Source organism: Leptonychotes weddellii, chromosome 15 (genome assembly GCF_054177405.1).
Source record: "Leptonychotes weddellii isolate Sample4059 chromosome 15, ASM5417740v2, whole genome shotgun sequence".
In the NCBI taxonomy this organism is placed as follows: Eukaryota; Metazoa; Chordata; class Mammalia; order Carnivora; family Phocidae; genus Leptonychotes; species Leptonychotes weddellii.
Window position 1 is genome coordinate 43,250,797 of NC_138383.1, and position 27,736 is coordinate 43,278,532.

General features: G+C 38.5%; 1 protein-coding gene across 1 annotated transcript in view; it reads right to left on the minus strand.

Annotated features, from left to right (window-relative positions):
- Positions 1–11,690: 11,690 nt before the first annotated feature.
- The window catches only part of NCOR1 (nuclear receptor corepressor 1), a 93,705-nt gene continuing 77,659 nt past the window's right edge, over positions 11,691–27,736 (minus strand). The window contains exons 17-22 of the mRNA XM_081805997.1: positions 26,690–26,752; positions 24,307–24,446; positions 19,476–19,602; positions 16,409–16,958; positions 14,158–14,287; positions 11,691–11,894 (exon numbers count right to left, since the gene is read on the minus strand). Of these exons, the coding sequence (XP_081662123.1) occupies positions 11,691–11,894; positions 14,158–14,287; positions 16,409–16,958; positions 19,476–19,602; positions 24,307–24,446; positions 26,690–26,752 (1,214 nt within the window). The remainder of the gene's footprint in view (positions 11,895–14,157; positions 14,288–16,408; positions 16,959–19,475; positions 19,603–24,306; positions 24,447–26,689; positions 26,753–27,736) is intronic.

Sequence of the window (27,736 nt, forward strand, 5' to 3'; positions counted from 1 at the left end):
GCAGGAATGTTTTGAGTATTTACTCACTGACCTGATTTGGCAGATTCCTGTTGCCGCGGCAGTCCGAGAGAGATAGAGCCGACTGAGGGCTTAGCTGCTTCTTGAGTGTAGGAAGTCTGATTATGAGAAGTCAAATAAGTGCCCGGTGTTCCCTAAAAATAATTTTAAAGGACTAAAATAACATTGTCTTCTCACAAGGTCAACAATAAATTTAATGTTCATGTTTCTAAGAATTTACACCCCCACTGCCCAAAATTAAGAACAAGTACTTGCAAAGCAAGAAAATCTTTATATAGATTGCTTATATTAAAAATATTTTTAAAAATTTTTTTTAAAGATTTTATTTATTTATTTGACAGAGAGACACAGCGAGAGAGGGAACACAAGCAGGGGGAGCGGCAGAGGGAGAGGGAGAAGCAGGCTCCCCGCTAAGCAGGGAGCCCGATGTGGGGCTGGATCCCAGGACACTGGGATCATGACCTGAGCCGAAGGCAGATGCTGAACATTACTGAGCCACCCAGGCGCCCCATATTAAAAATATTTTTAAAGGGAGCAAGATATGTCTTCTGAAATCACCATAAATTTCATATAACCATTATTTATTGTTAACAAATTACATAAATAAAGCACTTAACAGTACACTCAAAATGTAAGCTACTATTATTAACAATATTTATTCCTCTTAAAATTGTTACAGGATAGGGACATCAGTGAAAAGAGCAGAGTAAGGACTTCTGAAAACGCTCTTCCATAAAGGCAACCAGAAAACCAGCAAAAATTGTAAGAATCAACCTTTCAATTTGGAAATTAACCAAAGGCTTGTGGAAATCTGGATGCATTTATTCAAGAAGACTGGCAATATCTAGGTAAGAAGAGTGAGCTTTGTGGCATTTGAACTTGCTCTATTTCCTCTCCCATATGCTCCCCACCAAGCTCACTGGTAGCCTTGAAAATCAACAAAGGAAAGTATGAAAACGATGTTTCCCCAAAGAATATCAACAAAAAGAAAAAAAAAAAAAAGAAAACTGTGAAGAAATTCTGAAGTTGAAAAGTACAAAAATTAGAGGAAAACAAAAAAACAAACTCTCAGCAAAAAAGAATATAAGGAAGTCTCTTCAATCTTTAGAAAAGACACCTATGAAAAGTCTATAGTTGGGGCGCCTGGGTGTCTCAGTCGTTAAGCGTCTGCCTTCAGCTTAGGTCATGGATCCCAGGGTCCTGGGATCGAGCCCCACATCGGGCTCCTTGCTCAGCAGGGAGCCTGCTTCTCCCTCTCCCAATGCCCCTGCTTGTGATCACTCTCCGGCTGTCTCTCTGTCAAATAAATAAAAATAAAATCTTAAAAAAAAGTTTATAGTTAACATACCTACCAGTTAAATACTGAATGCCTCTCTCCTAAAATGGGCAACAAGGAAAGCATATCCTCTTCACCACTTCTTTTTTTTTTTTTTTTTAAAGATTTTATTTATTTATTCATTAGAGACAGAGAGAGGCAGAGGGAGAAGCAGGCTCCCAAGGAGCAGGGAGCCCGATGCGGGACTCGATCCCAGGACCCTGAGATCATGACCTGAGCTGAAGGCAGACGCTTAACCATCTGAGCCACCCAGGCGCCCACACCACTTCTTTTAAACACTGTACTATGGGGCCCCTGAGTGACTCAGTCGATTAAACATCTGACTCTTGATTTCAGCTCATGATCTCAGGGTTGTGGGATCAAGCCCCACATTGGGCTGACTGAGCCCCATATCAGGCTCCTAGCTCCTCCGTCAGCAGGGAGCCTACTTAAGATTTGCTCTCTCCCTCTCCCCACTTCCTCCCTGCTCTCTCTCTCAAATAAATAAATAAATAAATAAATCTTAAAAAAAAAAAAATTGTACTATAAGTTCTACCCTAGTCAGTTCAATAAAACAAGAAAAAGAAAAGGCACTAGGGGGGTGCCTGGGTGGCTCAGTTGTTAAGCGTCTGCCTTCGGCTCAGGTCATGATCCCAGGGTCCTGAGATCAAGCCCCGCATCGGGCTCCCTGCTCGGCGGGAAGCCTGCTTCTCCCTCTCCCCCTCCCCCTGCTTGTGTTCCCTCTCTCGCCGTGTCTCTGTCAAATAAATAAAATCTTAAAAAAAAAAAAAAGAAAAGAAAAAGAAAAGGCACTAGGACTGGAAAGGAAGAAGTAAAACTATCTTGATTTGCATATGACACGCTCACATAGAAAATCCTAAGAAATTCACTCTCCCTCCAAAAAAAAAAAACAACCAACAAAACAAATAAGAAGCAAATAAGTAATGTTGCAGGAGATAAAGATTTAAAAAATCAACTTTTTCTATATACCTGTAGAACTGGAAAATGAAATTTTAAAAAATATTTATAAAAACATAAAATACATTACAAATCATCAAATTAACTGAAAATAAATCTAACAAAACCTCTACAGTGAAAACTTTGAAATACTGTTGAGAAATTAAAGACATAAATTAATGGAAATATAAACATGTTCATGGATTAGAAGACTCAACATTCCTTTTTTTTTTTTTTAAGATTTTATTTATTTATTTGACAGAGAGAGAGAGACAGAGAGCACAGCAGGGGGAGTGGGGGAGGGAGAAGCAGGCTCCCCAATGAGCAGGGAGCCCAATGCGGAACTCGAACACAGGACTCCAGGACCACGACCTAAGCCGAAGGTAGATGCTTAACCACTGAGCCACCCAGGCACCCGAAGATTCAACATTCTTAAGATCTTCATTTCTAACCCAAAATAATCTATAAATTTAATGCAATCCTTTACCATAATCCCAGGAGAATTTTTGTTAGAAACTGACATTTATAATTTATATGGAAATGCCAAAGTCATAGAAGAGCCAAAGCAATCTTGAAAAATAAAAGCCCTTAAAGGACCCCTACCACATGATTTCAAGACTTACCATAAAGCTACAATAATCACAACTGTGATGCTGATAAAAGTGTGGGCAAGTAGATCAACTGAACAGAACAGAAAGTCCAGAAATAGACCAAACATAGAGCCAAATCATTTCTGACAAAGGCACTAAAGAGATCATATTGGAGAAAGAAAAGACTTTTTAACCGGTGTTCCTGGAACTGCAAATCCAAAAGGATAACTGAATGCTGATCCTGATCTCACGTTGCACATAAAAATTAATTTCACGTGGATCACAGACCTAAATGTAAAAGCCCAAACTATAAAGCTTTCAGAAGAAAACGCAAGAATATTGCCACAAGCATGAAACAAAGATTTCTTAGAGAAAAAGAATTAACCATAGGAGAAAAAAAAATTTGTATAAGGACTTCATCAAAATTTAAAATTTCTGCTCATCAAAACACAGCAGTAACAAAACACACAAGCCATAAAAAAAAGAAAATATTTTAATATATAACAGAGACCTTTCATCCATAATAAAGAACTTCTACAATCTACTAACCAAAAAAACCCCAGTAAAAACAGATAATAAGACAGTCACTTCGCAATCAGACGTATAAATGACCAATAAGCATACAAAAAAGTGCTCAGCATCATCTGCTGCCAGGGAAATGCAAACTAAATGCCACAATGAAATATGACTAAAATAAAAAAGATGGCCAAGAGCAAATGAAGCAAAATGAAGGCTTACACATTGCGGGTAGCAGTAGACCCACTCTGGGATATTATAAAGTAAAACACACATATATCTAGCAATTCCTCCCTCAGGGGATTGATTACACAAGAGAAATGAAAACAAATGTCTATAAAGAGCCAGTACAAGAATGTACATATCAGCTTTATTCACCACAGCCAAAAACTAGAAATAGCTCAGGATGAATCCCTAAAACCATTATGTTAAGTTAAAGAAGGCGGACACAGAAGGGTACACACTGTATGAGTTCATTTATATGAAGTTCTAGAAAAGGCAAAACTAATCTGTGCTAATAGGAAGCAAACCAGTGGTTGCTTCAGGCACAAGGGGCTAAGAAAACCTTCGGAGGTGATGAAATGGTTCTATAACCTGACAGGAGAGTGGCTGCTGCTGATCGTGCACATTGGTCAAAACTTTTCAACCATTAAGATAAGGCCATATTAAAAAATATATATACGTATATATATATGTATGTATACAATAATGCACCGGGGGTGGGGTGGGAAGATATAGTGGCCAAAGTCAGAATGAACTGGGGCTTATCAATCATGTACAATGTAATACTTAGAGCCTTCACAATAGTCCACACATATTTTGGTACTTGAAAAGATTCCTCTTCCATCTTCGCTACACTAAACCTCAGGGCACAAAAGTGCCTTTCCTAAGTCAAACCAGACGGTGTGCCGCGGCCACTCACTTTGGGCACCCAACTCACACAAACTTCCTGTGTGTGGCACAGAGTACGATGACTGCCATATTTTCTGGTCACCGTCTCTTCACATACAGACAAACTTGTATTTATTAAGACTCTGACAAATTAGGGACAGAAAAGGGAGAACTTTTACCAAAGCAATACTCAACAGAAATTTCCTGGGCAGGGAAGGCATTTTACCTGTGAGATGGAGCCTCCCAGGATAAAAGATGGTTTTTCTGAAGCCGCTGTGGTTTTGGATGATGGGATGAGAGGAGGAGGTGGCCTGGTGGGTCGAGTTGTCGGAAGCCGAACCGCTTCAGGGAGATTAGTTATCACTTGATGCGGAGCAGGCTGCAGGACTTTGAAGGGGAGGAAAAAAATGATTTAAAATCGGCAATTTCATAGTTTGCAACACTCTACCTATCTCAGTCATTCCCGAATTTTCATATCACACACTGAATTTTAAGTGCAAGATGAGGCTGAGGAGGAACATTTCTATTTTGAATTTCTCTTTCACTTGAATTAAATCCATATACATATTCAGGTCACACGTGGTATTTATGAGGCTGAAATATTCAACTCCCTGTGAAACCAGAGCTTTTAAGTTGATGTTCATTTCAAACTATCTCTGCTTAGCATAGGCAAATGACAACCTTTCCCAATCTTTTCTCTCTCTCCATCACTCTTTGGACCTGCTTCTTAGGAGGCAGCGGATACTCCAACTCTGGAGAACGCACAGACATGGCCAACCACCAGCTGGACACCCTCTCTACATCTTGCCTACTTGGAGAAATGTTTACTGATCCTGGCTCTCACAGACCTGAATTTCTTGCGGTCGGGGAGGGGACCTAAAGATTTTTTCAAAGTACATGTACTCTTAAAAGCCAGTCAGTGTCACAGTATACACGTGTGAACACGAATTTCCCAGTGGCCCAGTGAAGCTCAACTGAATACAACAGACGATGGGATGCACAGAAACAAGAAAATAATTCTGAAACAGGAAGGACACGTCTGGGAAAGGCAGTTTGTTCACGAGCTCAGACCACCCGAGTCTAGCATCTGTTGGGAGATGGCCAGCAGCCACTGCGCAGAGGAACAATATTTACCTGGCGGGACACTACTGCGGGCTGCACTCATATCAGGCTGTGGAGCGGCTTTACTGACTTCTCTCGGAGAGAGCCTACATGGTGAGGCTGACCTTGCTGCAGTACTGTGCATCTGCGCTTCCTGTTCTAGAGCACGTCTGACCTCAGCATAAGGCATATAGGCGACTGATTTTCCTATGAAAGTTAAAGTTATCAAGATAAGGGAAGAACCCCAAATTAAAATAGTAAGTGTGGGGGCACCTGGGTGGCTCAGTTGGTTAAGCAACTGCCTTCAGCTCAGGTCATGATCCTGGAGTCCCGGGATCGAGTCCCGCATCTGGCTCCCTGCTCGGCAGGGAGTCTGCTTCTCCCTCGGACCCTCCCCCCTCTCATGTGCTCTCTTTCTCATTCTCTCTCTCTCAAATAAATAAATAAAATCTTTAAAAAATAAAATAAAATAAAATAGTAAGTGTGAAAGGACCAAGCCCACACCATCCAGGGGCAGATCCGACTATATACACTAATATTAAAATCTAAAATTCCGGGCGCCTGGGTGGCTCAGTCGTTAAGCGTCTGCCTTCGGCTCAGGTCATGATCCCAGGGTCCTGGGATCGAGTCCCACGTCGGGCTCCCTGCTCCGCGGGAGGCCTGCTTCTCCCTCTCCCACTCCCCCTGCTTGTGTTCCCTCTCTCGCTATCTCTCTCTCTGTCAAATAAATAAATTAAATTAAAAAAAAAAAAAAGATTTAAAAATCTAAAATTCCGGGGGGGTGGGGAGTCCACCCACAGAGATGTTTAAAAACCCTATACATCTAAATCTTCTGTGTATGCACCATCACTATGACCTAATAAAACCCTCAAAAATTCAATTATGATGTTTCCCTTTAAAGGAAAAGAACATCTTTCTTCTTAGGAAAACCAAGTGTTTTCACATGCAATAAAGATCACAACAGGCAAACATCAGATTATCCAGCCATCTGGTAAATTCAAGCCTTGCTTGAGTTAGTCATATCTCTGAGAATTTCCACCCTTTATATTTAGCCTGCTGAAACACACCACTTAATATTCAGAGAAATAAACATAATTAAGAAATGGAAGAAGTCTTTCTTAGAAGACACAGATCAAACTAATCCAAAAAAACCTACACACACTTATAAAACTATGAATTTTACTACCAGAATGCTATAAAAATTACTCCAGGGGCTTTTGGGTGGCCAGTCATTAAGCGTCTGCCTTCAGCTCAGGTCATGATCCTAGGATCCTGGGATGGAGCCCCACTTCGGGCTTCCTGCGGGAAGCCTGCTTCTCCCTCTCCCACTCCCCCTGCTTGTGTTCCCTGTCTCGCTGTGTATCTGTCAAATAAATAAATAAAATCTTGAAAAAAAAAATTACTCCATATAATTTACCTCCACATAAAGTATAAAAAAACTTAAGTATTTAAAGGGCATATCAGATATGCAGTCACATTAAGACTTAAAAATACAGGGGCCTGGGTGGCTCAGTTGGTTAAGCGACTGCCTTTGGCTCAGGTCATGATCCTGGAGTCCCGGGATCGAGTCCTGCATCAGGCTCCCTGCTCAGCAGGGAGTCTGCTTCTCCCTCTGACCCTCCCCCCGCCATGCTCTCTCTATCTCATTCTCTGTCTCAAATAAATAAATAAAATCTTAAAAAAAAAAAAAACAAGAATACATATAATTATATATATTATATAATTTTTTTCCTTTTTAAAATGAAATTGAAATTGTAATTTTGGAAAATCAGAAAAGCACAAAGAGGAGAAGGAAAATCATATGTAACCCAAACCACTTAAATGTGGGCTATTTTAATGTCTGCCAGAGCAAATTCCCATTCATTTTCTTATTCTTTTGCTTACCTAGTCTTATCCATTTATTCTTCCAGATAAATCAAAATTTAAAATCATTCTCCAAACAAGATGTCACTGGAATTTTCATTAGACTTGCATTAAATTTATGAATACAAGACACCTGATGCTCTATAATAATGAGCTTTCTAACCGAGTAATCTAGACTTTTTTGTATAGGTCTTATTTATAAATTCCTTGTTAAAAATTATTTGTAGGTATTTTACATTTTGTTGCTAGGAAAGCCATCTTTTTCATATGCATGAGTTTACTTGTATAAATGATTACTGCAGATCTATAGGAAAGAAAGATGGGGATTTCTGGAGACCCTTTTTTTTTTCCTGAGAAACTTAATGAACTTTCCTTTTTGTTCTAATCACTTTTCAGTTGGTTCTTGTAGGCTTTCTAGGTGGATAATCTTCTCCTGTGAACAATGATTTACCTTCTCCCTTCAAAGAGCTACTTTCTATTTCTGTTTCTTTTTTTCTTTACTGCACTACAGTAAGTAATAGCTGGCACCTGACAGTTTCTATCCCAAGAGAAGGTCTCTAGCATCTCACTATTAAGTGGAAGGTTTGTAATTGGGTAAAGACTCAATAGCACAAGGCATAATAGTTCTCTAGCTTACTCAGGTATTTTTAAAAACCAGAAACAATTCTAGTAATACCAGCTAATATGAAGTATGTACTCTGTGCAGAGCACTGTGAATTACATGAATTATCTCACTGAGCCCTCATGCCCCACGGGATGATTAACACCATTTCATAGATGAGGAAACTGAACCTCAAAAGAATCACACCGTATTGCCCAGCCAAGGTCACGCTACCAGCAGTGTAAGCCTGACTCTGAGCTCGAAACCATGTGGCAATAATGTCTCCCTAAAGCACTGGGCATTGAATTTCAGATGCCTGTGCGGTATCCATCAAGATGATGGTACTCTTCCCTTCTTAGACACATTGATATAACGAATTAGATTAAATGTCCCAATGCTGTGCAGATTTATAAAATAAACCAAAAGAAAATCATGTCTTCCTTTCTAGAGAATTTAACATGGTAAAGTTATTATTATAAATTCTGTGTGACTGTTTTACCATTTCCAGTAAGTTTCTAATAATGTGGAAACTATCTTGTCAAGGTAGTGTTAAAGAAAAAGCGGAAATTTAGATGGTTCTAAATACAGGTATTTAAATCTTCATGTACTCAGAGCTGAAAAAATAAATAAACAACAAAATAAACAGACTAGATTCAGTTGCAGAGAAGGATTAACTCTTAATTGGACTGAACTGATTCTGTTAAACCTGCATTGCAAGTTCAATTCTAACTCTACATGTGTATGTTTGAGTTTCCTCACTCCAGAAAAAAAGGCTTCATGCTGAAGTAGGGGTTACCTTGTGTAAATGCTCCTGGAAAGTGAAAACAACTGTTCTCTCAGGTTTTTCCCAAGTGTTTCTACAGCTGTAAAGGCTTACACCACTTAAAAAGGGTACACCTACAATAATTATTTCTGCCACTCACTAACATTACGATGAATACAATCAAACACATGCTGCCTGTTACTTTCTAAATGAGACCATGAAGGGAAAAGTCAAAACCATGGTCCTAATTCAAGTAAACTGTACCAGTTTGGTGACGGTTCATAGGTAAATCCACATTCTCACTATATTTAACATTCTATAAACTCTTCTATGGGGATGCATTGAAAACATTTGTATCAAACATTCTGCATACAAGCAATTTAAATGCAAGTATATGATTATACAAGGGAGATGTGTAAGTATAAGGGAACTTATCCTTTATACTGAACTATGGATAGCTATAAATTCAGGAGAGTCTTCAGGCACTTCCTTAAATAACTACACATTATAGATGAGCTAAAACAAAACATAACCTTGAGATAAAATGTAATCAACCATCCCAGTTTCTGGAGTCACCTTGAACCAAACTGATGTATTAATAAACACCTCAGTATCACATTAATAAAAAATATAATTACAGTATGGTTTTAAGACCACTGCATTATGATTAAAATTAGGATACCACTTTCATCTAAACTACATGGATTAATGTGACTGACCACAGAGAAATGTAGTTCATTGTTTAGAGGCTCAGAATTTGGGCTCTAGTCTGATTCAGTCTCTCCAGCTTCCAAAGTAATTTAGATCAAGATCGTAAAGTAGATCAAGAAAAGATATTGAGGTCCTTGGGGCACCTGGGTGGCTCAGTCGTTAAGCGTCTGCCTTCGGCTCAGGTCATGATCCCAGGGTCCTGGGATTGAGCCCCGCATCAGGCTCCCTGCTAGGCGGGAAGCCTGCTTCTCCCTCTCCCAATCCCCCTGCTTGTGTTCCTGCTCTCACTAACTCTCTCTGTCAAATAAGTGAATAAAATCTTAAAGAAAAAAGAAAAGATATTGAGGTCCTAAAATAACCATGTGATATGCATGCTATAGAATGATCCAGATATTATTAACTAAATAATGTTCAGCTTTAGCATGACTCTGGCAAATACCATTTGAATGTCATTTTTTCTAGGTTTTAATTCTTCTCCCAACATTTATTCTAAATCATTTATGTAAGGAATACATCAAAAGACTTTTAAATTACTCTAAAATTTATCATTCTCATCATGACAGATTTTCTCATAGCTGGACTGCTCAAAAGACAAGTGCTTCTGCTAAGTCCATTTATACTCCATTTAATTCATTCCTTCAACATGTAATTACTGAGTACAAACTGCGTCAACTACTGAGTTAGCAACTGAGAATTCTAAATACTAAATACTAAAAGCTCCCAAATCATCAACGTTTTTACCTTCATTCAAGAAATATTCATTGGGACGCCTGGGTGGCTCAGTCGGTTGAGCATCTGCCTTTGGCTCAGGTCATGATCCCGAGTTCCTGGGATCAAGTCCCACATTGGGCTCCCTGCTTGGGGAGGTCTGCTTCTCCCTCTCCCTTTTCCTCTGCCTGCCGCACCCCCTGCTTGTGCACGCTCTCTCCCTCTCTCTGACAAATAAATAAATAAAATCTTTAAAAAAAAAAGAAAGAAAGAAATATTCATTTAGCACCTATTATACCCCCAGCCTTGCTGGGTATTAACTACTCTGGTTCATGTTTTTACTAGGATAAGATTTATACTTAAAACACCAGCAATTTTATGTTTAAAACTCTAACATAGTTCAGGGTGCCATATAATAACTCATTACTGGTATAACTGGGTGTAACTGGGGGGGTGGTCAAGATTCGTTAAGTACCACAGTTCCTATTTTATATTAAATAGCCCTTGAAATGCATGACATTCTACAGTTAGCTGTTCTTACTTATCTATGTAAAGTACTGCAAAAAGTCTTTTGAATCATTACCAAAAAATCTAAACCACAGTAACGAAGACCTTAACAGTCTTATATTCTAAGCATATCGTAGCATAAGTCAACCATCAACCAGAACACATGTGCCATTTCCTAATCATGCCAGAAGAATTTATTACAATTTAGAAATCGTGCCCCCCCCCAGCTTTTAAAAGAAACTGAGTGTATCATACACAACTAAAAAGAACATGCATAGGGGTGCCTGGCTGGCTCAGTAGGTGGAGTGGGGGAGTCTTGATCTCAGGGTTGTGGGGTCAAGCCCCATGCTGGGTGTAGAGATTACTTAAAAATAAGAAAAATCTTAAAAAAAAAAAAGCACATACAACTCGAATTTGTCACTTGAAATAACAATGGTAACAGCCCCTTTGTGGTGTCTATTATACTATGTACATATTGGTACACTAATTATTATTATAAATTGTATCTGTATTACATATAATATTATGTAAAGAATAACGCTGAGCCACGTGTTACAAGATGATACTGAATGCTAATTCTTTCTTATGGGTTGTGATCTCAGTAAGAAAGAAATACAGACAGACAGATAGATGGATGGATGGATCGATCTATAACTTGCAATTTACAGATGAGAGAACTAAAGTCAGAAAAGTTACGGGACTTGTCCCTGGCCACACAAGTGGTGAAGGCTGGGGTGAGGGCTGCGTCAGGCTATGACTGATGCTATACGCCAAGTTGTCTCCCATCATATTAGAGAATGAGTATTACCCTGTTGTTACATGAGATTTGCTTGGAGGACAGGATAACAATTCTCACTCCAAAAAGTCAGATGAATGGAGCAGAAAGCATGGCTTTTACAGTCTTCCAGCAGAGAGATAAATATCAGAAAACTCGTATTGACAAAAACCATTACAAATGTTACTGCCGCCTCTGAGTAGTCAATAATAGTAACATTCCTCAAAAGTTTAACTGAGGTCAGTTTAAAGGAATTTTGTGTTGCGGACAAGAGGAATTAATCACTTGACATGCAAATAAACTACAAAGCACAAAGGACACTACTTTGGAGAATAGTTCTGTTTCCGTCAGAGAAGTTCTTTGCGGTGACAGCTCTACCTACCTTCCCACTCTCTGTTTGGACTCTTGGCGGTGCCACAGGGACTTGTAGAACTTCTGCATTCCAGATCTATCTGTTCTTGCCTCTGCCGCTGTTCTTCAAGGAGTGCGGACTCATGCATTGCTTTAATGTGTCGCTGGTAGAGGGCATACCCGCTCACTGGGGTTCCAATTGGTATATTACATGGGGTACAGGAAACCTACAGGAAGAAAAAAATCTAAATACGCCAATGACCAACATAACAACGACCCTTTGTTACAAATAATGCTTATTTCTGTAACGTACTGGTTGATGTGATTTTGCCACTTTTTAATCAAAGTACTCTTCAAGTTTTAATAAAAGGCTTAAAGTGCTGAACATTTACTTTCAGAACTGAACACAATATAAATCACATAAGAGAGATCAAAATCAGAAACTAAAACACTGCTGTCTGCTTTTAACTTCCAGATGGTCAAACCCCTGGTGGCTCAGCCCTGGCTCCTAGCCCTCCTCTCTAGGTTCTCTCTAGATAATCACACCCACTTCTGTGCATTTAAATGTCATCTATATGTTAATGGTTCTTCAATTTCTATTTCTAAGACGTTTGCTCCAAGTCCCATACTCACAGAATGGTTGCTTAACAACTCCACTTGGGTATCTCAAAGCACCTCAAAACTTGGATTTAACAGGAACTCTTCATTTCCTACATTCAGTGCTTCTCCTTCAGTGACCTCCCTTTTAGGAAACGGAACCTTAACAGCTTAAGCCAGAAACCTGGCAGACATCCTTGACTGATCCGCCTTACCTCCCACAACCAACTCACACAACAGGATGGGTGTTAAATGTTCCGTCTTCAGACAGGCCATCCCTAACCGTCCCTTCCCATTTTCCTCCTTACAGCAGCCCTGTTTCTTTCTTTCAGGGTACACAGCGCTTACAATAGCACAATTCACAATAATATGGCTGGTTTTTCTGTTTATTTTCTGTCTCTCTCACTCAGGAAGGAAAGAACCCAACCTATTTGGTTCAATACTAAATAAACAGCCCCTAACACAGTCCATTACTTCATGAATACAAAAAATTTTGGGAAAGAGTAGAGATCTGAGTTTTTCAGAACCTATTATCTAAATAAAGACTTCCATAGTTCTTTTCCGCTACTGTAAGTAGAATTTTTCACTGAGCCCAAAACATACACATAATTTTCTTGCCCTCGTGCTTTGGCTTTTATGTAAACATGGTACTTCCTCCTGTTGCCATAAAGCCAAATGAACTGTTTTGGTCCAAAAAATATTATTTCCTATGTGGAGTCTTCTTTAGTTGTCTTATTAAGAAGGAAGCTCTCCTTCCTCTGGAAATGACCATACTACATTTTTTAACTTAACAGAGCATCACATTTTTATAATTCATTTTAAGTTTTTTTCTGTCTTTTTATCAAGAGCAATCTCTATGTTTCTTGAAGTCAGAGATTATGATATATAAATATTCCATACAGCATTAACAATGTCTTGAACTGGGCACTCAATAGAAGTCCATCTGAGTAAATCAATGAACGAACAAATGTTTAATGATTTTTTGTGTGTGAGTCCATCATAAGCACACACTTAACTTTTATCAATTATCATGTGAGACAGAACAAATTTTTATCCCCTGAAGTAAAGCAACAGCTAAAACATTACTAAGTAAAGGAGCGATAACCTAGTTTGGAATTCAGTGTCAAAAGAGAGTCAAACTTGCAGAGATTACTGAAGTAAAATGTAAATAAAACTAGATTTGGAATTGTATCCTGAAGTTAGCCATAATCTCTAGAACTCATTCTAAATATTTAAAACCTAGTTATATATTTATTCTACTACTGTCTTCCAGGAAAACAAAACAAAAACAAAGCTTACGAATATTTATGGCTAGAGGATTACACTCCTTTGGTGTTTTTTCTTTCCGAAATGGAAATCACCATTTCAACCAACCATCACAATGAATCCATTTGAAAAAGCAAACAGAGCAACAGAATGGCTAAACAAAATGTGGTATATACATACAATGGGATATTCTCAGTCTTAGAAAGGAAGATTATGACTACAACCTGGATGCACCTTGAGGACTTTATGCTGAGTGAAACATGCCAGTCACAAAAAGACAAATACCGTATGATTCCACTTATATGAGGTATCTAGCCAAATTCAGAGAGACAGAAAGTAGAATGGTGGTTGTCAGGAGCTGGGGGAGGGGAAAGAGAGAGTTACGGTTTAATGGGAAGAGAGTTTCACTTTTGCAAGATGAAAAAGTTCTGGAGATCTATTTCACAACAGCAGGAATATATGTAATGCTACTGAACCATATACTTAAAAACAGTTAAGATGATAAATTTTATGTTGTGTGTTTTTTACCATAATTTTTTTAAAAATCAAGTACTGATTAAAGAAGAGAAGAAATGTCTCTAAAGGTCTTTCTCAACTTTACTTCTCTTACTCACTTTGAAAACTTACCATTGGCGGGATAACAGCAGCTCTGTGCTGAAGCTGTGGCAGGTCCAGTGGATTTGGTTTTATTGGGGATGAGACCAGTATAGATCCAGGGGGGTTCAACAATGAAGGCTTTGAGTCCATAGGAAACATTCTGCAATTGGCAATAAAAAAAGATAAATTAATATATTCTTATTTAAGACTTTAAATGTACAATCATAATTCTTTTTTTTTTTTAAGATTTATTTATTTTAGAGAGAAAGAGTGCATGCAGGGGGAGGGGCAGAGGAGGGGGAGAGAAAATCTCAAGCTGACTGTGCTGGGTGCAGGACCCAACATGGGGCCTGATCACACGACCCTGGGATCACTTCATGAGCCAAAACCAAGAGTCCGTTGCTTAACCAACTGTGCCACCCAGGCACCCCTAATCATAATTCCTTCTAAGTCAACATGTATGTACACACACACAACACAACCTTAGAAGATATTTGAACAGCAAAGAAAAGGGGAATCTACAATGCTAATTTTCTAAGTAAAGAAACCTAATATTGATTTATAGGTTGAAATTTATCTGAGTTTAATCATCTGCATCTAACCAACCAGTCCGAATATATTCCATTATAATATTAGGTCCTAGTCTACCACTAACATAGATTACAAACTAGTTACCTGTTACAGGATGTTTTGCCAGGATCATAGGGTATTTTTTCAAACATCTGCCCACTACCATACTAAAATTGAGAATTTCACCCCAAATTCCAGACTCCTGGTTTCTCATCAAGAGTGGAAAGAAAGAGCCACACAGAAGCAGCATGCCCACGTGGAAACCACATGCTGAACTTGTAGTAGCTGCCCTTTCCAACACACGTGCTGCTCTGTCCCCCACAGCCCCCACCACCCCACGCTCCGCCTGCTTCACTCAGTTTCAGTATGTACGCTGGAGCTTACGACACCCAATATGTGAACTGGGGAGATCATACGCTAGTGCCGTACCTTTCAGGCTGTATCAGACTTTCCAATGTTATTGGGGGCAGATGAACATTTTAAAAAGTACAAATTGATAAGAAAATTAGAATGTATAAAAGAAAATAACACTTAACATGAAGAATAAAGATGGTATTAAAGTTGTAGAAAATTGGAAGTGTTATTTTGATAGTTTGGAACTGAAGTAGAGTGTTATTCGAAGGTCACCATATATTTACAAGGAATTTCTGAATTTCAAGACTACTATCATATTCAGCTCTTAGGATGTTCCTCCTTTAAGATTACTACCATCCTAATTTTTCCTTCACTTGTAAATATAGTTACCAAAACTAATAGTGGAAAACACAGATAATCCTCATCTTAGATGAACAGAATTTGGCTCTCTGCTGAGTGGCTTATTAGCCTCTTTCTTATTAAAAAATGGGCAGTTGGAGAAAAAGAAAAAAGAGTTGAATTGGGTTTCTGATTAAATGATGTTTTAGTCAAATTCATTTCTAGAATATGTGCCAATCAAATGTTCTACTGTGATTCTAGGTGATTCTGTTTCTTTCAAGGAAAAGGAAATCCCAAGGCAAGTACATATATTAAATAAAGCAGTATCTATTCCTGTAATTTTACTGTAATCTTTACCGTAATTTTTATGAAAACCATAAAGATAGGATAGATTTTTATATTATTAATGATTAAAAGTAGGTCTGTATTAATCTGTATTATATATATTTGAAATTACAAATATGAATAATCTAAACTTTTAACTGATATACAAAGTGATCATGATAATTACCACTGTCTTGTATTTAAATTATGCTTTCTCAAATATTTTCAGAACACTTAACATGTTTCTACCGTCAACCTTTTCTATTTTCTAACACACAGGTACAGCAGGCCCTGCTTTGAAGCCGTATGGTCTTGGAGCAAACAAGTCAATGCCCCTTGTCTCTGCCTGCACCACCACATCCTACCGCTTCTAACACCAGGAACGGCAGCCGTCCGTGGCTCATATCACAAATTTTGTTAGATGAAATCCCCTTCTTAGCTACACACAGAATGCATGTAACAAGCAGTGTAGAAAAACATTATTATCTTTTTCATTGGAAACTCATGATCACACAACTGTTCTTGGTTACTGAAACAGATGAACAACATCATAACCCAATATTAAAAGCATGCGGACTACCTCTAAGCTGCCGATATTCGTACAGGAATAATCCCTGCAGCCAGCACCGTCCTGTGACTCAGTCAGCCTCCAACAGAGCAAAGAACAGGAGAGGATCGGAGGAGCGAGTCTCACCTCTGCCTCTCGGGCTCTCCGTCCACGTCTTCGTCCGCACTGCAGGTGGCGCTAGAGTCATTGTCCGACTGGGGCTCGGGCCTCTGGGCGCCTATCTGCTGGGCCACCACCATGTCCTCATCTCTAGGCTCTGTTTTCGTGCTGGCTCTCTCCAGGTCTCCTTCTTTGGTATCACCTTCGACTCTGGATGGATTGTTTTCCGGCGCCCCCATCTCAACGTCTACAGAGTCTGATTTGGCAGCCGTGGGGAGGTCAAGAACAGAAGTCACTTCAGCACCATGCTCCTGCCGTTCGACGTCCATTGGCTCTGCCTCCACCGTGATGCTGTCGTTCGCCTGCGTCTCCGCACTTTCACTTTCAACTGGTTTTGCACTTGGCACTGCTGAGGAGGGAGACGCACAGGGTACAGGTTCTGTGCTGGGTTCAAGCTCAGCCCCAGGCGCGGTGTTTCCTCGAGAAGTCGCATTGTCAGTGCTATCTTCGCTGGGCTTGACAGCTTCAACTGGTGAAGGAGAAGGAGCACTTTCTGTATCAGAACTATTTTCAGCACCTTAAAGATAATGATACGGCATAAAAATCTGATAATGAACATGTTTCAGGTGGTGACTAGAAGCCATGCTTGAAAGTAGTTGTTTGGGATGAATGATACTCCTTGGATGGCCTCAGTGAAGTCTTATGGCCACTGGGAAGCTAGGGTGTTTGTTCCCAGAGCATGAAAGGGAGAGGTCAAATGGTCCTCACCTTCTGAAATGGAAAGCGTAAAAGCTTTTAATATCTAAAAATAATTTATATGAGGGGCACCTGGCTGGCTCAGTCGGTGGCGTGTACAACTCTTCATCTCAGGGTCGTGTGAGCTCGAGCCCCACACTGGGTGTAGAGAGTAACTGAGTAACTAAGAACTCTCAAAAATATTTTTTTAAATAAATAAATATAAATAAATAAGTAAATAAATAAAATTTATATGAAATTTGAAAAATGAAGACAGATGAAAACCAAACTAAACAAGAAACCATTCCCATAAATGGTATTTGGATTATTTCTACCAGCCTGTGGCTGTGCTTTTCCTTTGACCCAGGAAGCCTGACAGTCTAGAACAGCACCATCCAACAGGAACATAATATGAGTTACATCTGCTTAAAATTTTAATTTTTCCGGTGGCCACATTAAAAAAGTAAAAAGAGATAAATTAACAACATATTTTATTTCACCCAGTAGGTCTGAAATACTATCTTTTTAACATGTAATCATGTGGAAATATAGTAATATAGAAAACTAGTAATAACATTTTTACCTTTTTTGGTATTAAGTCTTCAAAATCTGATTACATTTTACATGTTCAGCCCATCTCAATTTGGACTAGCCACATTTCAGGAGCTCAACAGCCACATGTATCTAGTGAGTACCAGACACTAGACAGGAAAATTCTAGAGTAACATTACATGGACTTTTAATTTAACACTGTAACCCTGGTCTTTCCCCACATCCCTGGTTTCACTTTATAAATACCGTTTTAATCTTTGACATCTTTACCTAGATATTTCAAAGGAATCACAAATTCAGTATTTCCTGCACTAGACTAAGTCTGTGGACTCAACACATCCAAATCAGGTTCTTTTCTAGTGTTTACTGTCTAATTAAACCAGAAACCTTTTAAGGAGTAATCTTTTAATTCTCCTCTCATTTATCCCCATATCCTACAAAGATAAATATCATTGTTTTTCTCTCTAAAAATATCCCTTGAGTCCATCCACTTGTGTTCAATTGCGCGACTGCCCCAGTAGTCCAGAAGCAACTCTTCCTATCTTCCACCTCAGACCAGTCTCAACAACACCAGAGGGAGCTTTTTAAAAGCCGAGTCTTACCAAAACTCTTCTGCTCCAGTATTCTCTTCATTCCTGCCACACGGGCCTCATTTTCCACAAAACCTCACAGAAAAAAAGCTACTTAATGTTCAAAGCCAAAACCCATTCAAAACAAAATTTAAGTTTCAAAGCCATCAACAACTTGCAGAAAAAAATAAAACGAAATCTAATATTTCTGAAACTCCTGGAAGATATAGAACTTCCTAAGCTTAAAATCTGAGCGCCTTCAAAGGAACGTACTTAAGCAGCTCTAATTACATACAAAATTTAAACTCTGGTAATTTAAAAATAAAAAGTGAATGAGATGGAGAAAATATGTGTATACAAAGCATGAACATGTGTAAGATATTATATATAAAGAGCTACTAAAATCACTGAAAATTCCCACTTCATAAGCAGTCAATTCACAAAAGAAATCTACAGAAACTTTAATAGTAATGGGATTGAAATAAGTTAGGAACTTTTAATCAGCAAAAACTCAAGAAAATATTTACTTTTTCGGAAAATGGTCATTAATTTGTTCAAGTGACAAAAAGGATTTTATTTCTGTTCTTAAGTTTCTTGGGTTGACATTCTTTTCTACCGGGCTTCTAGCGTCATTAATTCTTTTTATATGAAAACATAAATGTGACATGTGTAAGTCACTGTAAAAACTGAAATAAATCAAACTCATTGCAATAAAGAGAGAAATGTAATCAATGATACTAACTGGACACATAAAGGTGGCAGTGATATTGATGCAGACAGCTTGCTGATGCCGGACTGCCATTTTATTTGATTTTAAAATTTTATTTATTTGAGAGTGAGCGAGCAGTGGGGGGCGGGGGGGAAGGGCAGAAGGAAAGAGAGAATCTTAAGCAGGCTCCATGCTCAGTGCAGGGCTCGACGTGGGGCTCGATCTTACAACCCTGAGATCATGATCTGAGCCGAAATCAAGAGTCAGCCGCTTAACTGACCGAGCCACCCAGGCGCCCCTGAACTGCCATTTTAAAGATCTTCTAGTCGTACCAACTGGACCATCACAGGTGCTACATACGTATTTGTTGACTGAATGAATAAATACATTGTGCTCAAGTTTAAGGTCTCTATGAAAACAGTGAATGTACTGTTTCCTTAATGAAGCAATTCTTAAATAAAATGACTAAGCTAGTAATTACATATTTGAACTAGTGGAAGTCACAACTAAATTTAAGATTTTAAGATACCTTCACTGTCTTCTGGATTTTCTTCTTCATTAGAAGCTTCAATATCTTCATCCTCCTGAGCAGAAACAGTGGAAGCTACACTTTCACACTGGGACACGTCTCGCTCTTCCCGGGGCTTTCGTGAAGTCTAAAGGAGTAAAAGAGTGTTGAATTAAATTACTTATGATTTAAATAGCTAAAAGAAAACAAAGGAACATTCTCATATCTGAAGTAACACAGAACACTGATACACACATATTAAACAAGAAGGCTGCCTGTCTGACAACTGTTCTGGTGAATATTCGGTTGCCTCTAGGGAACCACTAACTGGCCTTTTGTGTGGATGGACTGCTCTCATCAAACTGATCAAAAGTTACATTTGGACCATTTTTCAAACTATTTGTCACCATACATGTACAAAGAGCCAAAAATCACAAAACTCCTGCTATTCTTCCTCTCCAAATAATGTATTTTTCTAATAAAAATAACGTGCATTTGTTTTCTATTAAAAATAAGATATTCGTTGGACTGTGGAGGACACAGAAAATTGTTAAGAAAAAACAATAATGGTTCATAACTGCACCAGCTAGAGATTCTAACTATACTGATACATTTCCTTTCAGTCTTTTATATGCGTATACATGTTTATGTATAGTACATGTAAATAAAACTAGGATTGCCCAATGTAGTTACCTATCTTACTTTTTTTAACCTTAATCATGAACTGAACATACCTTTACATTATAAATTCCTCAAAATTATTAAATTAATGATTCCATAAAAACACTCTGTACCAATAGATATTTAAAATTCTCCTATTTTAAGGTATTCAGTCAATTTTAATGTTTTGCACTAATAATGCTGCAATAACCTCCCTTCCCTAACATTAAGAATTATGTGATTTCGGGCGCCTGGGTGGCTCAGTTGGTTAAGCGACTGCCTTCGGCTCAGGTCATGATCCCGGAGTCCCGGGATCGAGTCCCGCATTGGGCTCCCTGCTTGGCGGGGAGCCTGCTTCTCCCTCTGACCCTCCCCCCTCTCATGTGCTCTCTGTCTCTCTCATTCTCTCTGTCTCAAATAAATAAATAAAATCTTTAAAAAAAAAAAAAATCTTTAAAAAAAAGAATTATGTGATTTCATAAGCAACAACTGATCACTGGTGTCACCAACCATCATTGGTGTTACTGAATTTCTTCCACTATTAATGAGGACAAACTGCCTTTTCCTTTAACAGGATTTTTCCTTCCAGAAATAATGTGTTTACATAAAACTGCTCATTCTTCTACTGGGATCACAGATCTGTAAGAGCATATGTGCATATATTTAAGTGTCAGACATCAGCTATTTATTATATTTTTAATCTCATGTTACTAACTATGAAACTTAAGGTCTCCTGTCTTTGTAGACACGAAGATCCCAGCCCTGGCATCTGCTCTGTTCTCCGCCTCTTACCGAACCTGTACTCAGAAGACTTTAGTTACAAGCCTCTCCCGGGGACACTCCTCACAGAGGAAAATAAATTATTGCTATCCCAACTGTTTTTGTGTTAGGATGCAACCTAAAGCAGTAACTAAGTCAAGAGGAAAAAAAATCACGTCCCAGTGTCCGTCGTAGAACTAGGTGTAATTCTGAGGCTAAAAAAAATTCATCACTATGTTCCTCACAGGAATGCAAGGGGAGAATCCTCTGGCCACACTCTTTAAAAAGCTTTAGGAAGACTGCATGAAGGCTGCAAAATTTTTAGGAGTTAGATAATAGCTCATATAGGGATTTTTCCAGTGTCGAGGCTGTATCCCTCCTTTGCCAATATCCACCCATGCTGTTTGGTATTTCCACTGATGAATATACAAAAGACAATGTTTCACCACCACCATGCAACATTCCTCTGTTCACATGCAATCATCTACTACTTCTCCAAGCATTTTCTTCACTATATGATAGCACTCACTAATATTTAATGTAATAATTCAAACCTATGGAAATTTAACACCTATATATCTTGCACTGCGTTTTAATAGATATTAGACATTTTGTCATGTTTTCTTGAAACCTTTTTGAAAATGATAAAACACTCAAAAAAACAAAACAAAACAAAACAAAAACAAAACCCGGAAGCCTGCTGTCCCTAACAAGAAGTTTTAAAGACACTGGTGATGGTTAATTTGATGTGTCATCTTGGCTGGGCCACAGCACCCAGACATTTGGTCAAACATTATCCTGGATGTTTCTCTGCAGGTGTTTTTTAGATGAGATTAACAATTCAACCAGTGGACTTCTGAGCAAAGCAGATGACCCTCCGGAATGTGGAGGGAGGAGGGGGCCTTCACCCAATCAACTGATGGCCTTAATAGAACCAAGACTGACGGCTCCCTGCTCTCCCCCTCCACCCCCCCATGCCCCCAGCAAGAAGGGAGTCTGCCAGCAGATCGCCTTTGGACTCCAGCTGCAACTCTTCCCTAAGTCTCCAGCCTGCCATCCTGCACCGTCAGATGCAAGTGTCCACAGTCACAGGAGCCAATTTCTCAAAATAAATCACTCGCTCATATTCTCTACACACACACACACACACACACACACACACACACCCCACCCATTGGTTTTGTTTCTCTGGAGAACCCTGACTTATCTTTTAAAAACATGTCTGATTTATTCTTTACTTGATTTTTTCCCCCAAACATTGTTAAGTGGTATTTGATGAAGTCAAGTCTCTCTTGTCAGAAGAGCTTTTGTTATTACTTTCTTCCCTTTGTTTTAGTTTCTACAACACATTTTTAACCTTTACATCTTCATTTTTAACGTTAAGAGGTCTTTTGTATATAACTTTTAAAATCCGTCAATGTTGGGCGCCTGGGTGGCTCAGTTGGTTAAGCAACTGCCTTCGGCTCAGGTCATGATCCTGGAGTCCCGGGATCGAGTCCCGCATCGGGCTCCCTGCTCAGCAGGGAGTCTGCTTCTCCCTCTGACCCTCCTCCCTCTCATGCTCTCTGTCTCTCATTCTCTCTCTCTCAAATAAATAAATAAAATCTTGAAAAAAAAAAAAAACAAAATCAGTCAATGTTATACTTCATATACTCATATTTCTTAAAAGTCCAAACCCTAACAAATTTAAATATCTACCCTTTTATTACCCATTCTATCATTCTTCAGTGAGTCTCAAAATTTTTTGGTCTAAGGATACAGCACTCTTAAAAAGTATTTAAGACCCAAAGGAGGTTCTTTTCATGAGATATATATAATGATACTTACTATATTTGAATTAAAGCAAAAATATTTAAATTCATTTAAAAATAACAATAAACCCATTACATGTCAACATAAAAAACACAAAATAACTACATTCCAAAACAAATGGATAATTTAGTAAACAAGTAGTTTTTGGGGGCACCTGGGTGGCTCAGTCGTTAAGCATCTGCCTTCAGCTCAGGTCATGATCCCAGGGTCCTGGGATAGAGCGCCGCATCGGGCTCCCTGCTCAGCAGGAAGCCTGCTTCTCCCTCTCCCACTCCCCCTGCTTGTGTTCCTGCTCTCACTCTCTCTCTCTCTGTCAAATAAATAAATAAAGTCTAAAAACAAAATAAAATAAAATAAAAAGTATTCTGTACATCTTTTATCCATACATGACATCCACTGTGACATCACAAATTGGTCATCTGGAAATTATGGAGTTACAAAGATTTTTCAAATCTGCATACATTTCACTGTATGTCAAAATATCGTATTAGTTATTACTGCCACTGATCTCATCAGAAAAGTCTTTGAGTATTAGGAAGATATTAAGCTTATGGTGAGGAAGACAAAGTTTCCATTTTTGCTTAAAAGCTCGAAGTTTAAAAGTGGCAACAAATACTTCTGCTTGCTTTCTTTGAAAGACAGTCTCACTCATTTTCAAGAAAATGTCTGCCAAGGATCCAAGTCTGAAAAACCATAGTTTTTCTGTCATTTTTCCAATTAAAACTGAAACTCCATAAAAAAAGGGAGGCTAGTTCAGCTTGGAACTCAAACAATTGCAAAAGTCCTTTCCCTCGACAGAACCAGCATACTCTGGTATGGAGCAGAAGGGCTTTATGCACACTTCTCATTTCATCACACACATGGACTCAAGGGTCAAGATTTAATAAAGCTAATTTTTACCGCTTCGCCAAGGATAAGTGAAATTGGCATATTTGTTGTTAAACTGCAAATGCCTGGAGATGAAGAATACACGGAGTATTTAGCACAGTGGTGCCCTGCCATGATTCATGCTAAGGCACAAGCATTTTCTCTCACAAATCCTTTGACACCATCCATGCAAATCTAACGCAGTGGAAAAAGTAAGTTACATCTTGGTATTTTTACAAAAACAGTTCTAGCCTCATGGAATCCTCAAAGAGCTCTGTAGACTTTGAGAGCATTGGAACTTCCTCGTTAAGGAATTTTCAATAATTTATCTTTCTGATGTTACTATTTATCTCAGGGACTCTTTCTTTCTGAGAAAATGGTTTTAATATGCCATATTGATTCATTCAACAAGGTCAACAGAACTCCAACTAAACTTTTCAATTCAAACTCCAAAATGTTTATATTTTTCAAATCCCATCTATGGTAATTCAAAAGTACTGAACTGCCATTACTATGAACAGGAATTTTGTTCCTTGGGCAGTCATCAGAGAAAAAGTCAACTTGTGCCGCGAAACTAGCATATCCCTCACAGGTAAAGGTAATAAATAAAAATACAGGATACAAAAAACTTTTTCTCAAAGCCAGTATCTGAAGCTCAAAAACAAAACAAAACAAATAACTATTGGTTAAAAACTAAATCAGTTAAAAATAAATAAATAAATAAGCAAATATTCACTACCGCTGATATACTCACTTTCTGTTTATGCTGCTGCAAAAGGTTATCAAGATTATGTCGCCTTTTATAGTTAAAATAGAAGTTTTTGCATTGCGCTTCACTTTTAGTCCCCACCATTTTGGCAATTGCTGCCCAGTTACGACCATGTTCTACAAGACCTATATTTGAAAAACAGACCAAAGATTAATTGAACAATCACCTGATAAAGCAAACAAGAGAAATAATAAAATCAACTTAATTACAGTCTTCAAAATCATTAACACTAAAAATGTGATTTCAATTATTTGATATATTTTAATACATACTTAGATATGTATTGACATGAAATTCACTGACAGCTCTATTTTGCCACCCAAATTTAAAACATGCTCATTAATGGAAAGGCTCAACTTTACCCTTGTTATGTATCTCCCAGAGAGCTAGGACAATGTCAGACACACAGTAACAACTCAAACACTTATAAACTGAGTGATTAGATACTTCTAAGTCTTTGGAAACAGTATATCAATATAAAGTTAATAAGGTAATCTTATAATTAACACAAAATAAAGATATATATGACTATATTTATAATCAGCATGTCTTCAATCCATTCACAATCAAGAAATGCCCTCAAAAAAATTAACGAGTTTTAAAAACAGCAACAACAACAAACCTGTGGTAATACAATGCATCACAGAAATCTATGCAACCTGACACTTTTCAACTAAATAATGTATGTACATACACATACCTATGTGCAAGGAATATGGGTATATAAATGCACATATACACAGAGAGCTATACAGATGTATCCAAGCATGAATTTCCAGTACAAATTTAACAATTTATAGAAAAACATGAGTTTTTCAAGGTTAACACAAGTAGCTTCCTTAATAATGACAACTGGAAGATTACTTCCAAATCCTTCTGATACATGAACAGAGCTGAGAAGAGTCCTATGGAGGTGTGTCTACCTGAAAAAGATTGCTCTATGATGTAGCTAATATCTACTTACTCCACTATGACATTCTGATAACAGATGAGAATAAATGTCAATCTTTTTAAAAAAATGTGAATCTTTTTTTTTTTTTTTAAAGATTTTATTTATTTATTTGACAGAGAGAGACACAGTGAGAGAGGGAACACAAGCAGGAGGAGTGGGAGAGAGAGAAACAGGCTTCCTGCAGAGCAGGGAGCCAGATGTGAGGCTCGATCCCAGGAGCCTGGGATCATAACCTGAGCCGAAGGCAGACGCTTAACAACTGAGCCACCCAGGCGCCCAAAAATGTGAATCTTCTAAAAAGTTATACATGTAATCATGACAAGTCATGAATTTGCTAATCATGGCAAATAAACATCAAATAAAAATATTTTGAGCACAGAACACATTAAACTGCTATATTTTTGGTAAAGTTGGTTTATATAACTCTTAAATGTATCATTCATTACCTATTAAATAGAAAATAAATATGAAATGTGTCACTAAGAGATCAACTTATTTACAATAATTTCTCTTTAGAACTATAAGGTAAATACTTAACTCCAAAAAGAGTTGGCTAATCTTTCTCAAAATTATTTTATTTAAAACACAAACTATTGTTCATTTATAAACCAATTATTTATCCTACTAGAAATTTTACTTCCATTTCAAATTACACTATCTTAACAAGCAACAACAGAAAAACACAAGATTCCTAATGTTCCAGAATAAGATCAAGGCAATGAGTGGGAGAGACAAAATTCAAACCTTTGTCCGGCTCCAAAGTTCATGCCCTGTCCTCTGAATCGCAGTGCAGTTTCTTACTAGTTTATAACCAAATGCCTTACAAACTGAGGAGATATGTACCACCCTATTAAATCCAACTTTTAAATAATAGAAAATATAGACTCTTTATATTAAAATACCCTCCAAAACACTGAATCACAGCTATGCTGCAAAAGTGAGAATAGTCCACTTGCTCTCTAACAAAATGACATTCAAAATAAAACTGTGCAGGGCGCCTGGGTGGCTCAGTTGGTTAAGCGACTGCCTTTGGCTCAGGTCATGGTCCCAGGGTCCTGGGATCGAGTCCCGCATTGGGCTCCCCCTGCTGTGTGGGGAGCCTGCTTCTCCCTCTGCCTGTCACTCCCCCTGCTTGTGCACTCTCTCTCTGTCAAATAAATGAATAAAATCTTTAAAAAAATAAAAATAAAAAAAATAAAACCGTGCAGAGAATCTTAAATCCCTCAAAATTGGGCCTCTTGAACAAGGCACACAGCAGGGTTACCTGAGAAGGCACCACCCCATCATAAAGAACTTGAGTCTACCTCTAAATTCTATTTACCATCGCAGAAGAACTTTCTTCTTTTTTCAATTAAAAAAAATTCATTCCATCTGACTTATTATTAACCCTGAGGAACCTAAAGAACTATAACTTACCTTTTTTAGCGACTTCCATTTCTTCTTCTGTCCATCGAGAGGTTTCTACAGGCTCTGTGGAAACTGAAATAAAGAGAGAGAACCCAGTAAGGCAGAGAAAACTTAAGTTCATTCACAGATGAGATGGCACCGACCTGCCTGTCTGACATAAAGCCTGTCTGAAGCATTAGGTGAAGGAAACTATGGACACAGGATGGTGGCAGGCTCTCCCCACCAACTAAAGGGGTATAGTCAAGGCTCCTCCGTTAGGATCTTTCTCAATGTTCTTTGAAGTTCCACCCACGTCTACGTGTTTGTTTTATTTTCTATGAAGTCCCACCTCACCCACTGCCTTCCCACTATTCGAGCCCCATCCCTCCTCTCCTGAAGTGTCAAAGGAAGAAACAACAGTCCCCCTTCCTGTCCAGGCACAGTTCTCTCCTGCTCTCTGAATCCCCCATCTCGTCCTCACTCCTGGAGGCCCTATGACACCTAGTAAACACAGATGGATCACAAACTGCACATTCTCCCTTCCACATTAGAAAGGAAAGCAAGACTATCAGGCATGAAATGAGCTCCTGCCATATTCCCCTTCTCAATTAATAGTACCGTCATCCATCCAGTCACTCGAATTATTAACAGCCTCCTCAGACCAATTTTTTAATCCTTCGTCCCATATACTACTCACATCCAATGATGTGTGTCAGTTCTAATCTCCCAAATCATCCACTTCTTGCCTGGGCCACTGCATGCATAGTGACACCCCTCTGGCTGGTTCCTCTGCCTCCAGCCCCTTACTCTCTCCAACCTGACCTCCACAACTGTCACTAGTTAGCTTTCTAAAACATCAATCTATGTACAACATTCCTCTATTTAAAAACCCCTATGAGCTCCCACTTTGTAAGCAAAGCAGGATATAACTCAAACAAGGTCCATCATGATCTGCCCCCATGTGTTTATCTAGTTCTTTTCCTTGCATCCTTCCTTGCCATCCCCAGAACCTGGTTTCTTTATGCTTCATGTTATGGTAAAATTGGTACCACTGAACCAATGATGGTAAGCATTATT